This window comes from Coregonus clupeaformis, chromosome 9 (assembly GCF_020615455.1).
Source record: "Coregonus clupeaformis isolate EN_2021a chromosome 9, ASM2061545v1, whole genome shotgun sequence".
NCBI lineage: Eukaryota > Metazoa > Chordata > Actinopteri > Salmoniformes > Salmonidae > Coregonus > Coregonus clupeaformis.
The window spans coordinates 30,951,456-30,964,898 of NC_059200.1; the positions used below are offsets into that span (position 1 = coordinate 30,951,456).

At 38.7% G+C, this 13,443-nt stretch overlaps 1 protein-coding gene across 6 annotated transcripts in view; it reads right to left on the bottom strand.

Annotated features, from left to right (window-relative positions):
- LOC121573745 (RNA-binding protein Musashi homolog 2-like) overlaps positions 1-8,531 on the bottom strand; it is a 335,153-nt gene extending 326,622 nt beyond the window's left edge. For 2 of the 6 annotated variants that reach the window (XM_041885953.2, XM_041885955.1), the window contains exons 1-5: positions 8,338-8,531; positions 7,949-7,989; positions 7,604-7,685; positions 7,018-7,102; positions 193-234 (exon numbers count right to left, since the gene is read on the bottom strand). In XM_041885953.2, the coding sequence (XP_041741887.1) occupies positions 193-234; positions 7,018-7,102; positions 7,604-7,685; positions 7,949-7,989; positions 8,338-8,399 (312 nt within the window). In that variant the 5' untranslated portion in view covers positions 8,400-8,531. The remainder of the gene's footprint in view (positions 1-192; positions 235-7,017; positions 7,103-7,603; positions 7,686-7,948; positions 7,990-8,337) is intronic. The other 4 variants (XM_041885956.1, XM_041885952.1, XM_041885957.1 and 1 more) reach the window with 2 other exon arrangements.
- Between the last annotated feature and the right edge of the window lie 4,912 nt (positions 8,532-13,443).

The window sequence follows — 13,443 nt, forward strand, 5'->3', positions numbered from 1 at the left end:
ATCATAGTATGATTGGTCTAGAAACACATTGAACTGAGCTGGAAGTGCTCCCAAGCTCATAGCACAAGTGCCTTTGGAGTGTTTTTTCCTAAATTAAATGAGTCCTGTTGCTAATAAAGAAAAGTGCTTTAGAGAATGAGGCTGACTGGTCAGTTAGCAGCACTAACAGTAAGTGAGGTGGTTTGCTCTTACCTTAGGTTGAGCGCGTCGGGGGAAGGCAACCTTAGGATCAATCTGTGAAAGATAGAAACATAAAGGAGTGTGTTAAGAAATGGTCATTTGTGCATCAACATTCAGACAATTTTAGCAACAGAGATAGAATGCTAAAGTTTCTCCAAAGTGACAACAGCATTTCTAAAACTTCAAAATACATGCCATCATTTTGATGCTGAGAGATGATCACAAAACGGGAACAGTGCCTTGGAAAGTTTGGAGGAAATTATTATTTCAAGATCACAAGGTTGGAAATAGTAGTCTGAGGCCTGTGAGAATAACTCCAGATATTCCGAAATAAGCAGGAAGGTGCATCAGATCAACCTGTTTTTCTGTCTTTGCCTTGTCGTTTCGTTAATTATTTTTTTCCTCTGTTTCACTGGTATTGAGGCGTGGGGTTGCAGCCTTATCAATCTTGCATTCAGAATAAAAATAAACTATTTAATGCACCAATGTCATGCTGCCTTCTCCTGACTTTAATACCAGGCTCTTAAAAGAGAAGTTTCAAACAATCTCATCCAAGCAGACCTATTGAAGGGGAAAAACGTCAACAGATCGAAATTGTTCTCTTGCAGAAAATTACTTTGTGTTCAGCAGGGCAAAGCCTTTACTTTGCTGCGTATTTCTCAGTGATGATTTTGAAGGCTTGCATACCAACAGGTTGTATGTAATCCACCACAGCATCATCATAGAGATCAAGTCTGTCTCAGTTGGCCACATGTAGGCCTGAGATTTCTCTCTCAATTTACAAAAAGAAGCCAAAAAGATGGAGTAAGTGGTGAACTTTGCTGGAAGTGAACATGTCACATTAGCTGGACAAAACATAGTCCTACTATAAAACCTCTCCATCTCATAGGCTTATGAAAAGAGAACACTAATATCACATATTCATAAAAAAACATTCCTCAATAATGAATGCAATTGAAGATTCAGTTGAAAAAAGAGACAAAGGTTACCATCTGGGAAGTTTGTAGTCAAATGAGAAAGAGGAACATGTGAGAACCAAGCAGGAACATATTTCTATGTCCTATTTCTATCTTGCGGAGTTATGATTATTAGCCATCTTTCTAAATCAGGTCAATTTGAGAGATGAATTCAATAACACCTGGGTATGGCAACCCTGCTCATAATGAATTCCATGTAATGATTCATTTTAGCACTTAGCCTCAGGCATAACCAATTCAACCTCCAATACTCAGTGGAGCTGGGCCTATTTGTGTAAAGACAACACTATAGGCCTATACTTTGAATATCAAAGCCGTCATACTTGGTTGTGTCTTACCTTTCCAACCTACACACCAGTCCCTGAATATCAACTCAGCTGGATATGGGCCTGTTTTTTCTCTCTCATACGGTACATTTTCATTTGAAGATGTCAACATACATTTCTGCTACAGTTCAACTTTTAAATAGAATAGCAGTGAAGGTGGTACAATTTAGCGTTGCAGCATGTCAATCGAATCCACAATGGATTTTGAACTTGACAAATAATTATTCTGCATACAATCACTACTATTCAACTAATTGGACATAAAAGTTTGTTTATTGAAATGGCCAGATAATGCAGTCATTTGTCCAGATTACCAGTGTAGCTGTGTTAGGTAATGATGACTTAGTATGGGATCTGTTGAGAAAGCTTGTAGAAGCAAACCTTTATTTAGGTCACAGCCTAGGAATTGAATGGTTCTTTTGAGAGGTTTGCCAAAGGGGGGGTGAATAAATTCTACAGTTTGTTTTCATTCTGTTGAAGTATTCATGTAAATTGGAAGTTTATGTGGGAATTACATTTAATGCCTGGGCACAATCATATAGGCCAAGTATTTCACATTACAACAGTACACTAAAGCATGTCTAGAACTAAAGGTTATTCCATTTACACGCTTCCATAGGAATAGCAGTTTGCTCTTTTGTGTTAATAATTGATCTCGTGGCGTACTATTTCCACCCACCAGTAGGAAATAAATCACAGAGTCTCATTGCAATGAGGGGATCATTTCTAGATCCATGAAATGATAACAAATCCACCAACAAGAGCATAGTCTTTTCAATCAATGCAGAATAATGTTTCAATTCTGGTACAAATTATACTGCATACATACCGGTAGCTTTGTCTCCTAATGGATCACATCCCAAAGTGTAAAAATAGCTATTTCTCAAGCTCTACAGTCGACATCTTCCAACTAGGTATGTCAGACTAATAAAAAAGAACAAACCAAAAGCAATACATTCCTTCTCATTTTTTCTTCTCTTATCTTCTGTTACAGCTTTTTACGGCAGGGTCTCAGAGGGCTTCTCACTGTGCGATTGTGTAAGATCCAGGCAGAAGGCAATTGCTTACATCCTTAGTTCAGATCTTCCAACAGGATTTCATACATTATTGCAGCTTCTGGGTAAACTCTCTCTCTTAACAGATCTCACTCTATACTGGCAGTTTAAGATTAAGATTGGTTTTTAAAGCTACAAAAATTGCTTATCAAAAGGCTTAATTTCTTTACTGTTTTTTTGTGTGTTTAGAGCGATTTAGGAAGCATTGATATCCAATGATTTATCATCTGCTTCTTTCTGTCAATCTCCCTAAGGTTTTCATACACAAACAAGTATAATCATCAATGTCAAATGCACTGCCAACAAATACCCAAATGAAGCCTCATCATTTCACTTGAGGCCATTTAGCATTCCCTCATCAAAGCAGTAGTTTTGGGGGGAACGTTAAATCGTTCCCGAGCAATTGATTACCCACATATGGGCTATTCTAAAGCCTGCATTTCCCTGCTGTTGTAAAAAAGAAATGATGTCTGTGTTGTTTCAATTCAATGTATTATCAGTGCAACGAATGATGACAATGAAAAAAGTACTGCCTGTTTAGATGCTGAATACTGTAAAAAGAAAAGTCTGAGGAGAAAACCAAATCCATTAGAGGATCTGTTGAATCTAAGGCTGGAAAAGGTAGGTAGAGCTTACACGGTCAACTGAAGACAAAGCACCTGCTAGACATGAACCAACAAGGGGCACGGTGGAGGTGAGCTCACAGCTGACATTACTTTCAATTGATATCTGACAGAGGAGGCTTAGATTTGTCCAGATCAGCTGCACCAGCCCTTTCTTCTCTCTCTCTCTCTCTGGCCTCATCCCCCTCACCTCAACGAGACATTCTGTACTTTGAATCTACTACATCAAAACAGCAAACAGGGGTTGGCCAGAGGTCATTCAATAATGGCAAAAAATATCTGTAGACAAAATAGGCTACCTTTGTTTTGGAAGAAAATAAGACTTATTTAGCAGTACAGTACATCTCCTCTGGCAGGAGTCCAGACTGAATAATCCCGACCTGGTAGTCTAACACTATAACTCCTCACATAAAGAAGAATTAGAATCAATTAAAATCATTTTCGTCATCCTTTCTTAAACTAACTGTACGTAAAAAGATAACTTATACTATTCCAGATGGGATATAGCATAAAATAAAATATAACATTCAAAATATGTTCTGAATGGCTGCCATGTGTGTTTTGAAGCCTCGGGCTCTCCTTGGCCATATGTCTCCATTCACATTCATACTGGTCTGAAAGCACTCTGTTTTCATAACCGGACAGAAAGCAACTCAGGCTATCAGGGGGATTTAACAATAGCTGTGGCACGTTATGATGGTGTGTGCATTATGAAAGCATACATGTGCTCATTGTCCACATCTCTCGCTGACATTTTTCTCCACGGGGTAACCCTCCTTCCACACTGAGACCATTAGCACTAGAGAACATCCACTAAAAAAAACAAAGGAGGAATATCTATGTAAAATGTAATACTGCTTGGAACTGGAGTAGGCTGTAAAAAATCTCCAATATTTTGGTTTAAGAACACTGTACCATTTCTGCTACAGGATGTGAAGAAAATCGTAATGTTTTTTCACATTTTATTTAAAGTTACATCAGCCCTCAGCCTCTTTCTAAACCTGCAGACTTGTAGGGTATTGCATGTCCAGGTTAGTCTCACTAAGATCAAATCTCTTTTGCAAAAGACACCTGGTACAATACAGCATCAGAGACTGCAAGGCACTGTTTAACACTGTAGTTAGTACATACAGCATATGACATACATGCTACACGTGCGCGCTTCTGCCGAATGACTTCTGGAATGTAATATAAGGCAGAAAACTTCTGGTTCAGGTCTATGTGATGTAAGAGTTGCTTCCTTTGCGTGCCGGCAAAGTGCCCTCTTTTGCTTCAGCATCACATCAGGAACTATCAAATGTCGAGCTCAGTATTGCTTAGTATCAATAGGGCCATGCTTTAGGTTAGGTCCTTCAATTACTCAGCTCATACAAAGAACATGACATCCTCCCTCACTCTCTTCAACTGCTAAATCATTGTGCTTTTAGAATGATAATCCTTATGATTTTCATGGGCTATTCTCGCTGGCTTATCAATATGCCATATGGTATTATTATTTACACAACACACCTTAGTGTAAGGGAACTTAAACTAAAAGTAATAAATAAATGTGTAGTGTTCTGGAAGAAAATAAACAAATAAAACATTACAACATGATTGTAGGTTTCAAGACTTGTCTGCATACAATAATATGTCAAGCTACAACCTGTAATTTCAATTATAGTTTACTTCACTCAAATTAAATCGTATTCATTAAACACTGTATGGACAAAATGGAAAACAAATGGATTTATTAAGGCTAGAGCTTTATTTATACTTTTGTATTAAATAATCAAAAACAGTAAATTCAACAGAACTAATACCAGTGTTTTATTTGACAATATGTCTAATTACAAGCTACTCAATTGTTACTTACTAACGGTTAGTTTGTCAGGCAGAATTGTTTATCTTTGAGTCGTATTAGTTGTTCAGTTATGGCAACATATATGGGTACAGGACACATCTCCAAGCAAAGACACCAGATGAAACTTCTCATCTCTATAGAGAAAATAAAGTACATTGGTATGAGTGCTGTCAATAACCAACTGTTGTGCCACCTGCATTCTATCTACACCTTGAGGGGGAAAAGGAGTGATTCAATTAAGCTTACTAAAGCATAGGCTATTCATTATCACAAAGAAAGAGTTCTTCAACTCCCTAATGTATATGTATAAAGAGTATATCCACCCTATACGTACCATACAGAAATACAAATAGAACACATGCTAATCTGCAGTATTTATACTGCATGTGTGTAGGCTATTTATCCATTATTTCATTTATATATGCCATTTATCATTATATGTCGCAGAGCTCTAAACAGGAAACATCTGTCATAGAGTGTGTATCAAATAATCACACATTAAATAGAGCACTCTGGGGCTTTCTCCCTGATATATGCATTGCACAACCCAAGATTGTCTGCAACAGCTTACAGATGCTGGTTTCCTTTTATAACATTCAAAACATGAACCCGCTCCTCTTTTGCTTTCAAGTATCAAGATAAAAATGGAAAGCTTTTACAAGCACCCTTCAGTGACTTGCCAATCAGCTGAGGACAGCCGTGCAACAAGTTCTAGCACCGCTTTCAGCCCGGCTCCACACTGTAATTGTACACTGCCTGCTGAAGTACAATATGTTTGTCTTTCCAAATATATCTTAAAGACATACTCTCCCACCTGAACTTGGCTTTCACAGAAGGCTGCAAACAAAGCATCTATTTTTCGGTATGCACTATTCAATTTCCAGAGCTGTGTGAGCATGACTGGATATCACCACCCACCAAGCAGAAATCGCAGACAAATATGATTTCAGCTGAACTCTGTCTAATCCACCACTACACGGACAGCACTTCAAAAATTACTGACATCCTTTAATTATTGATCTACTGCCACATTGGCACAATAGTTCAATGCTTTTGATAAAACAGCATAAATGGGGAAGTGTGTGTCTGTGTGTGTGTGTGTGTGTGTGTGTGTGTGTGTGTGTGTGTGTGTGTGTGTGTGTGTGTGTGTGTGTGTATGGATGCCTGTTAATGGAAGAATACATGAAGTAAGCTAATAGGAGAAACATCAGGTTTGTTGACATTATAAGACAGAGAATAGGTTTTGGTAATTGGTGAGGTGTTGGCAATTAACAAACTTGACAATGTACTGTGACTTGAACTTGAAAGCAACACTTCTAATATTTCAAATACACTTATGTATAATAATAGATAATTTGATGTAATGAAATACCAAATATTTTACAGGATTAATGGACCTTTTGGGCATTCATATTTATTTAATAGAATCATATTTTTAAATTCCCACTTCCATTTATGCGATATGCATTATACAGACTAGAGTGATGTGTATGATCTGACAGGTCATATGCATGGAGGAGGCCGGTGAGAGCCCATATGAATGACATGGGATATGTGGACATGTGGAGCGGTAATGGGAGATGGGAAAGGGGGTGTGTCAGCTTCATTCAGAGGAGAAGGGAAATTGAGCAGATATGAGATTCACCCCTAAGTGGTGTTTTACCACAATAGTTTGCATGAAGGGGATCACGGTGATATCATGGGCTAATTCCACATCTATGGCTTTGATCAAATGAATCATTTACCAATAGGTCTTAACCAAGAGGGCCAACCCAGTGACCGGTAAATGGCATGTGAGTATTCTGAGATGCCACCTGCCACACATGGATGTACAGCAGTTGTTGTTGGTTTCAATGTGGTATTATTTTGCTATGTGGAACTTATATTATAGTATTATTACTGTATCATAACTCAAGCATGACTGTGAAATGAATAAAGGCAATGATGAACATTTAAAACGTGAAACACAGACAGTAAAATATCATTGCAAATGACATCAAAACACAGACATACCGTCTTTGAGTCTAATTCGTGGTGTGGTTGAGCTAAGACTTTATCTACACTAGCAGCATCTGCAAACGTAACGAATCCAAATCCTCTGCAAAACAAAGAAACACAGAGAAACAACAATTAGGTCACACATTATTTATGTAGGCTACATGAGAAGATAGAAATATAAGCTCAACTGTTTCTCTCAGAGTATTAACATATGGTAGCCTATCAAGAATATCATTAACATGCAGAAAAAAATAGAACTGCACACATTTATTTACACTGTCACAATTAACTACTGTTAATTCAAATGATAGAGATAATATCCTCCTGAATTGTAGATTACTATAGTAATTGCGGGCACTGATATTTAAGTTATTTGACGTTATATTGATTTAAAGGAGAGGGGGGGAAACACTACACCAACATTGCAGTGCAGTCCCAAAGTCAATGTCAAATTGCATTCGCCCGCAGCTATCTTTTGAGCTAATCTATCTCTGTCAAACACAACGCGGGACAAACAGCCCGGGTTAATATGTTGCATATAAACTACACAAGTGTAGGATAGCATTTCACCAACTGGAAAGCAAAAGTAAAAACCTTTTACCTGGAACGTTTTGTCGTAGGGTCTCTCATCACCATACATTCTCTTATTTCTCCGAATTTGCTAAAATAGTCTCTAAGGCTGTCTGTGAACAGAGAAAATATGTCGGATAATTAGAAAATAACAAATGGTCGTCATACTGTTGTCAGTGTGTTTCAAAAACACAGGGGTCGAATAGAGGACTTCAGATGATTGGAAATCTAAAATAACCTTGTGCGCAAACAGAGGGACTCCAAACATCCCATACAGTAGCCTACTGCACACACAGAGAACGCGACCACAGCATGCACAATCAATTATTGCAACAAAACAAGAAACATGGGAAATGTAGGGGAATAATTGTCTCACCTGGTGAGGTTTGCCAGCTGAGGCCACCAATAAACATTTTACTGTAAGAAGAAAACATAGCAGAAGTGAGTACAGATGTCAGATCGGCCATTTTGACGACTAACTACTTCTAAAAGCGATCTTAACGAATAGAGGGAAAAAAGGAAAATAACATTCGCTGGATTGCAATAATGTATCTTATTAAAAGGGGAAGGCCACACTTGCTACTGTAATCTTTCAAAGCAAAGTAGAAGCTTCATCGCTACTAACTGCATCCGGAAGGAAAGACCAATGGTGATGTGCGCACTGCGAGTTGAATCCAGCACCGCACACTTGCTAAATCCTCTCTCAGACATTCTCAGATGAAAAATACAATAAATAAAGGAAAGTCGAAATTGTTATCATCTTACCCCGGGTCATGTTGTGAATCATTTGGGCTTCCAGATGTAACTTGACTCCCGTCTCCTTCCATAGCGAACCAAACTATAGGCAGTAACTACAGTAACAGACACACACAGACACGGCAAACGCTATGCACAGCCCGACTATGAGAATATTACTGAGCCGGGAATGGAATCGTCACACGTGGGATCGGATCAGCTCAACCTAGCTCCCTCCCCTCGCATGCTCTCCCTAGCCCACACTGGGCGGGGCGAGGGCTGTCAACTAACCAATCCAATTGACGTTAATACAGAAACTCCGCCTATGAAACTCTGAAAACCCACTCCCCCTATTGGTCATAACGCTCCTATGACAATGTAACCACGGTGATTAGTTCTAATTGCGATACAAAAAAAACCCGACACGCCTTAATGGCAACATTTTATTTAATGCTTAATTTCCTTCCAGCGCGCGCATGCAATTAGAGAAACGAATAATGATGGACCAAGCTAGTTCATGGTCAAATACCAAAAATAGATTGTACTTGCATGTGAATAGGCCTATTGGCTATTACAGGTTATAAACTATCATATTGATATATTGTGAATCAATTGTTTGCGCCTTTATATCAGCAATATTCTCATTATTTATCCTAAAGAAATGCATGAATATTTTCTGCATGTTTGTATGAACATGTACAGTAGATTGTTCATATTTAATGCAGGCAGAGACCGGTTAAAGTAGGCCTACAGTATTTGAATGGGGGATATTTTGTGTGTTCAAATGGATTGAAGAAACATGTTCCCTCACATGACACTTTTAATAACATACTATTTTAGTATAATATTTTAGCATTGTATTCCATATTGCATTTTGAAATGCTACAGTACAAGAAACGCAGTCCACCTGAAGATGAAAAAGGAGAAAAAAAAAGAGGTGGATTTAATTGTAACCTCTGAATATGCATGTTCATTACTCAGTAACTGGGGGAAGCGGGCCTAGTTTTCCATTAAATCTGAACATAAGCGAGAGCTCAATTAAAGCTGGATGCTCAGTGGATTTCATGTCATGGTACAGTGATTGCTGTTTATTTCCTTACCGCGGCCAGAGACAGAGGGAGGAAGACACACGGACGTGCACGCGTGCACACAGACACACACTCAAATTGATCTCCTTTTTACTTGAGAAGAACCTTTGTAAAGGCACTTAGAACTGGGTGCAGTGATGTCATTACTGACTTTGAACTGGTTTATCTATGAGAGCTAGTTTAAATGTGGCCACAAGCCACACAGGTCAACTGTTCTGTACAATAAACATTATTGTATACCTTATGAAGTTATTCTAATCAATGTTGAACCTGCTCTTATTCCTTAACAATAGACAGAAGACATATGTAGAGCAGGTTGAACATTGGTAGGTATAATTTATTTTGACATGTAATTGACTATTTTTGGATGAATCACCACTCGAAAAGAGGAAAAAGCCACTTGAAATTATCAACATTACAATGAAATGTTCATGTTTACTCTGGTAAATGAGTCAATACTGTTTATCGTATTCTCTATTTCAGTGTGTGTGCGTGTGTCTAACATGCATGCGCGCGCGCTCTCACTCACTCGCTCTCACTCACTCACTCACTCACTTATTCTCTCATACACACACGGTTTAGCTGAGCGCTAAACAACTAAATATAACAAAGTACTTCACACAAGGCAAGTAAACATCACAATGTGGATCTATCACAGTAATTGTGACAGCTGTTATATTCATTGAAATGAATACACTCCAAGCCAAGGTTGGAGTGGTGGTGCATTCCCTTTAATCTGAGCAGCCACTAGTGTTAAGTGAGCCTTTCTGAGATGCAATTCAGCCTTCAAACAACATGACCGATGCAGCCGAGATCCCTTTCAGAAGTCTACAATTATATACCCTTCCTCTCTGCATATTAATGTAATAAATCCCTACCTATTAATTAACTATACATGCCATCAAAGGTTGGTTCAGTGCTGAAGAGTAAAGGGAAAATATGGTATTTTTGTGATCAAGGGTTTCGAGACAATATGTAAAACGCATGGAAACCCCCTTGACAACAGTGAGGAAACTGTATTATATAATTCTACCACAGGTTGGTGGCGCCTTAATTGTTGAGGACGGGCTCGTGTTAATGGCTGGAGCGGAATTCGTGGAATGGTATCAAATGCATCAAACACATGGTTTCCATGTGTTTGATGCCATTCCATTCGCACCGTTCCGGCCATTATTATGAGCCGTCCTCCGCTCAGCAGCCTCCTGAGCATTCTACGGTAGGGACACATTTGTGAATTTGCCTGCAGCTACAATGGCATCTGTGTTTGATTAATGAACGGATAAAGTATTTAAGGGACGGTTTAATATTTTATATCCTACATCTGTTACATGCCTTGAACATATCAATGCACTTCAAAACATTTATGACATGGTTCTCCATTGAAATATGAAACATATGTTCCTGTTGCACAATTAAATATACACAAACAAACTCCAGAGTTTATTTATGCGTTTTTCAATGAGGAAATGTGGTTAAAACATGAAGCTGTGAAATTGAACACTACCTCAATAATGTGAACCCCTCTACCCAGATAGCTGAGCATAGAGACAAGAAAACATTGTGTCCTGAGAGCGTTCATATATTGAACTTACTGTAGCATTGACAAGCATTCAACGTGAGCAATGTTCTCACACAGCTCTGTAGATGGCATTCAACACGCAGAAACGTCACAGTAACTCAAGGATGGCAGAGGGATAACCAGGCCTGTGGATGCTGATCGCAGGGAGCCATTAGGGATTTAAATGGAAGGAGGAGGAAGAAATGATAGTATGAGATGAGAGCAGAGCAGAGGGGAAGAGGAGCGTGAAAGGACAGCTGGGGACCTCCTTGTCTGCTGCAGCTGTCACACGGTCCCTCGTCGTCCTACAGAGAGCTCAAACCGTGAGTGCCAGACGAGATCGATGCGCAGATCTCAGTGACAGTGCCAGTGTGATGCTCTGCTGTTCTGTTAGGAGGCTCTGCGGAGGTCTATTCCCTTATAATGACTTCACATCTTCAAGCCATATTGTAATGACATTTAGTTAAAAGCATGGCCCTGGCCTGCAGTATCCCCCAGAAACAGCCACCATGTTTTTGATGCCATGCATGTCAATTCTTAATGTTGATGTTGGTATTTATTAAAGCAGTGATTCATCAATCTCAGATTAAAATGTCATTTTCCAGCATAAAAAGTGGGGCATAATACTGGTTGGGAATATTTTGTAGTGATTGCTTTAATTCTGAATAAATCCATTGCTCTTTTGTTGTCATTTTTTAGAGCGCAAATTCTGTCATGCCAAATACAGGGGGACATTAAAGTACCATAACACCAAAACTTATTTTTACCAGAGCATTCTACACTGTGTCAAAAAGCAATACCTGCGATTTTTTTACCTTCACCATGCAGGAAAACCAAAACCTATAGCATCAGCAGCTCCCCATACTCCTATTAATTCCCAGCACACCTGTGTCCTACATTAGGTTCCATGATTGATTGCAAAAAAATTGCACCTGTGTTGGTTAGCCACCCACACAACTACACAGAAATATCCAGTACAATTATTTGCAGGATAATGTAATGTAAGCCTACAATAGAGCTCTCTATTAAAATAGTATTGTTCATAGGAAAATACTATTCAATAATGTTGTGAGTCATTAATAACCCTAAATACATGGCTAGTTTCTTCCATGAAATGGCAACCTTTGTAATCCATTTCAACCATCACAAATGTACTTTTCTTAAGCACAGTCAGATGAACTTGTGGATACCATGTGTGTCTGCGTGCAGTTTGAAAGAAGTTGCTAACTAGCGCTAGCATATACCCATAGACAGTCATAGCGCTAACGCTAGTTAGCATTGGCGCGCAAAACAAAATTTCTCTAACTTCCTTCATACTGGACAGAGACAAAAATGGTATCCACAAGTTAATCTAACTCTGGGGAAGTAGATAAAGGGTCTCATTGCCAAAATCCCAAAGTATCAGTTTAATAAATGTAACAATAATTTTTATTTTAGATTACATTTCAGTTAAATCACATTCAAATCAAAACATCACGGAGTGCAGCGCTGACTTGAGCATCATGACTAAAGAGAGCCTTTATGGAGCTCAACGTGAGGAGACCTTTGCGAATACTTCAATCACTCTCCACTGCTGGGGGGTGAGCGAGTGTGCTATTATGAGCAGTGGAAATAATGGAGAATGACAGTGACTTCATTAATCAATGGGGGTCTTGGATGAGGCTCCTCATAGTCCTGCCCTCCGATTAGCTTTTTTTTATTTTATTTTTTTACATGCCACACGCCTTTAATTAGTCTCAAAGACACCAAGGAGCGCATGCTGCTGCATTAACCAGAGGCCTTTGCTGAAAAATGTATGCGCACCACAGGTGATTTCGGAAATCTTACCCAACTCCCCCCAAATATTATCCTATCAGCAGAACAACTCTCTTGACTTCTGCACTGAAATGCACACAGACGGCATACTGGAAGAAACAACCGTCCCTTAGTCTTCAGTCTACACCACTGACACTGTAAATTATAGTGAATAGAACAAAAGGAAGGAAATCCAATCCACAAATCTGGCAGTTCATGACAAATTACCATTTGTATATAATATTGACTTCTCACATTTATATACAGCTGCAACTCAACGGATTTGGGGTGAAACAACCCTTTAAATTTAAACAAAAAGTAAATGAACCTCCCACAAAAAAACCTGGTTAGAAGCTGATGAAAGACTAGGAGTTGCAGAATTGGGATACAACATGAGGATGAAAAGGCAAAGAAGCAGCTAACACATCTGATATACTGCATCTTAAACAAAAAACATTTTACTGTGTTAAATTCAAAGACGGGGATGAATCTAGACGCAAGCAGATAAAACAAATATTTTATGTTTTCCTTCATCATAGGCGTGATTTCCTGTATGCAGTATTCATTCAGAATGGCTCTAAAATTGGTCCTAAAAGTGTTTCATTCCATATTTCAGTTGAATGAGTAGTTTGCTACAAAATAACATTAAGGTTGCGTTCCCCTGTTCAGACGTTGCATGAATCAACCAATTGTTGC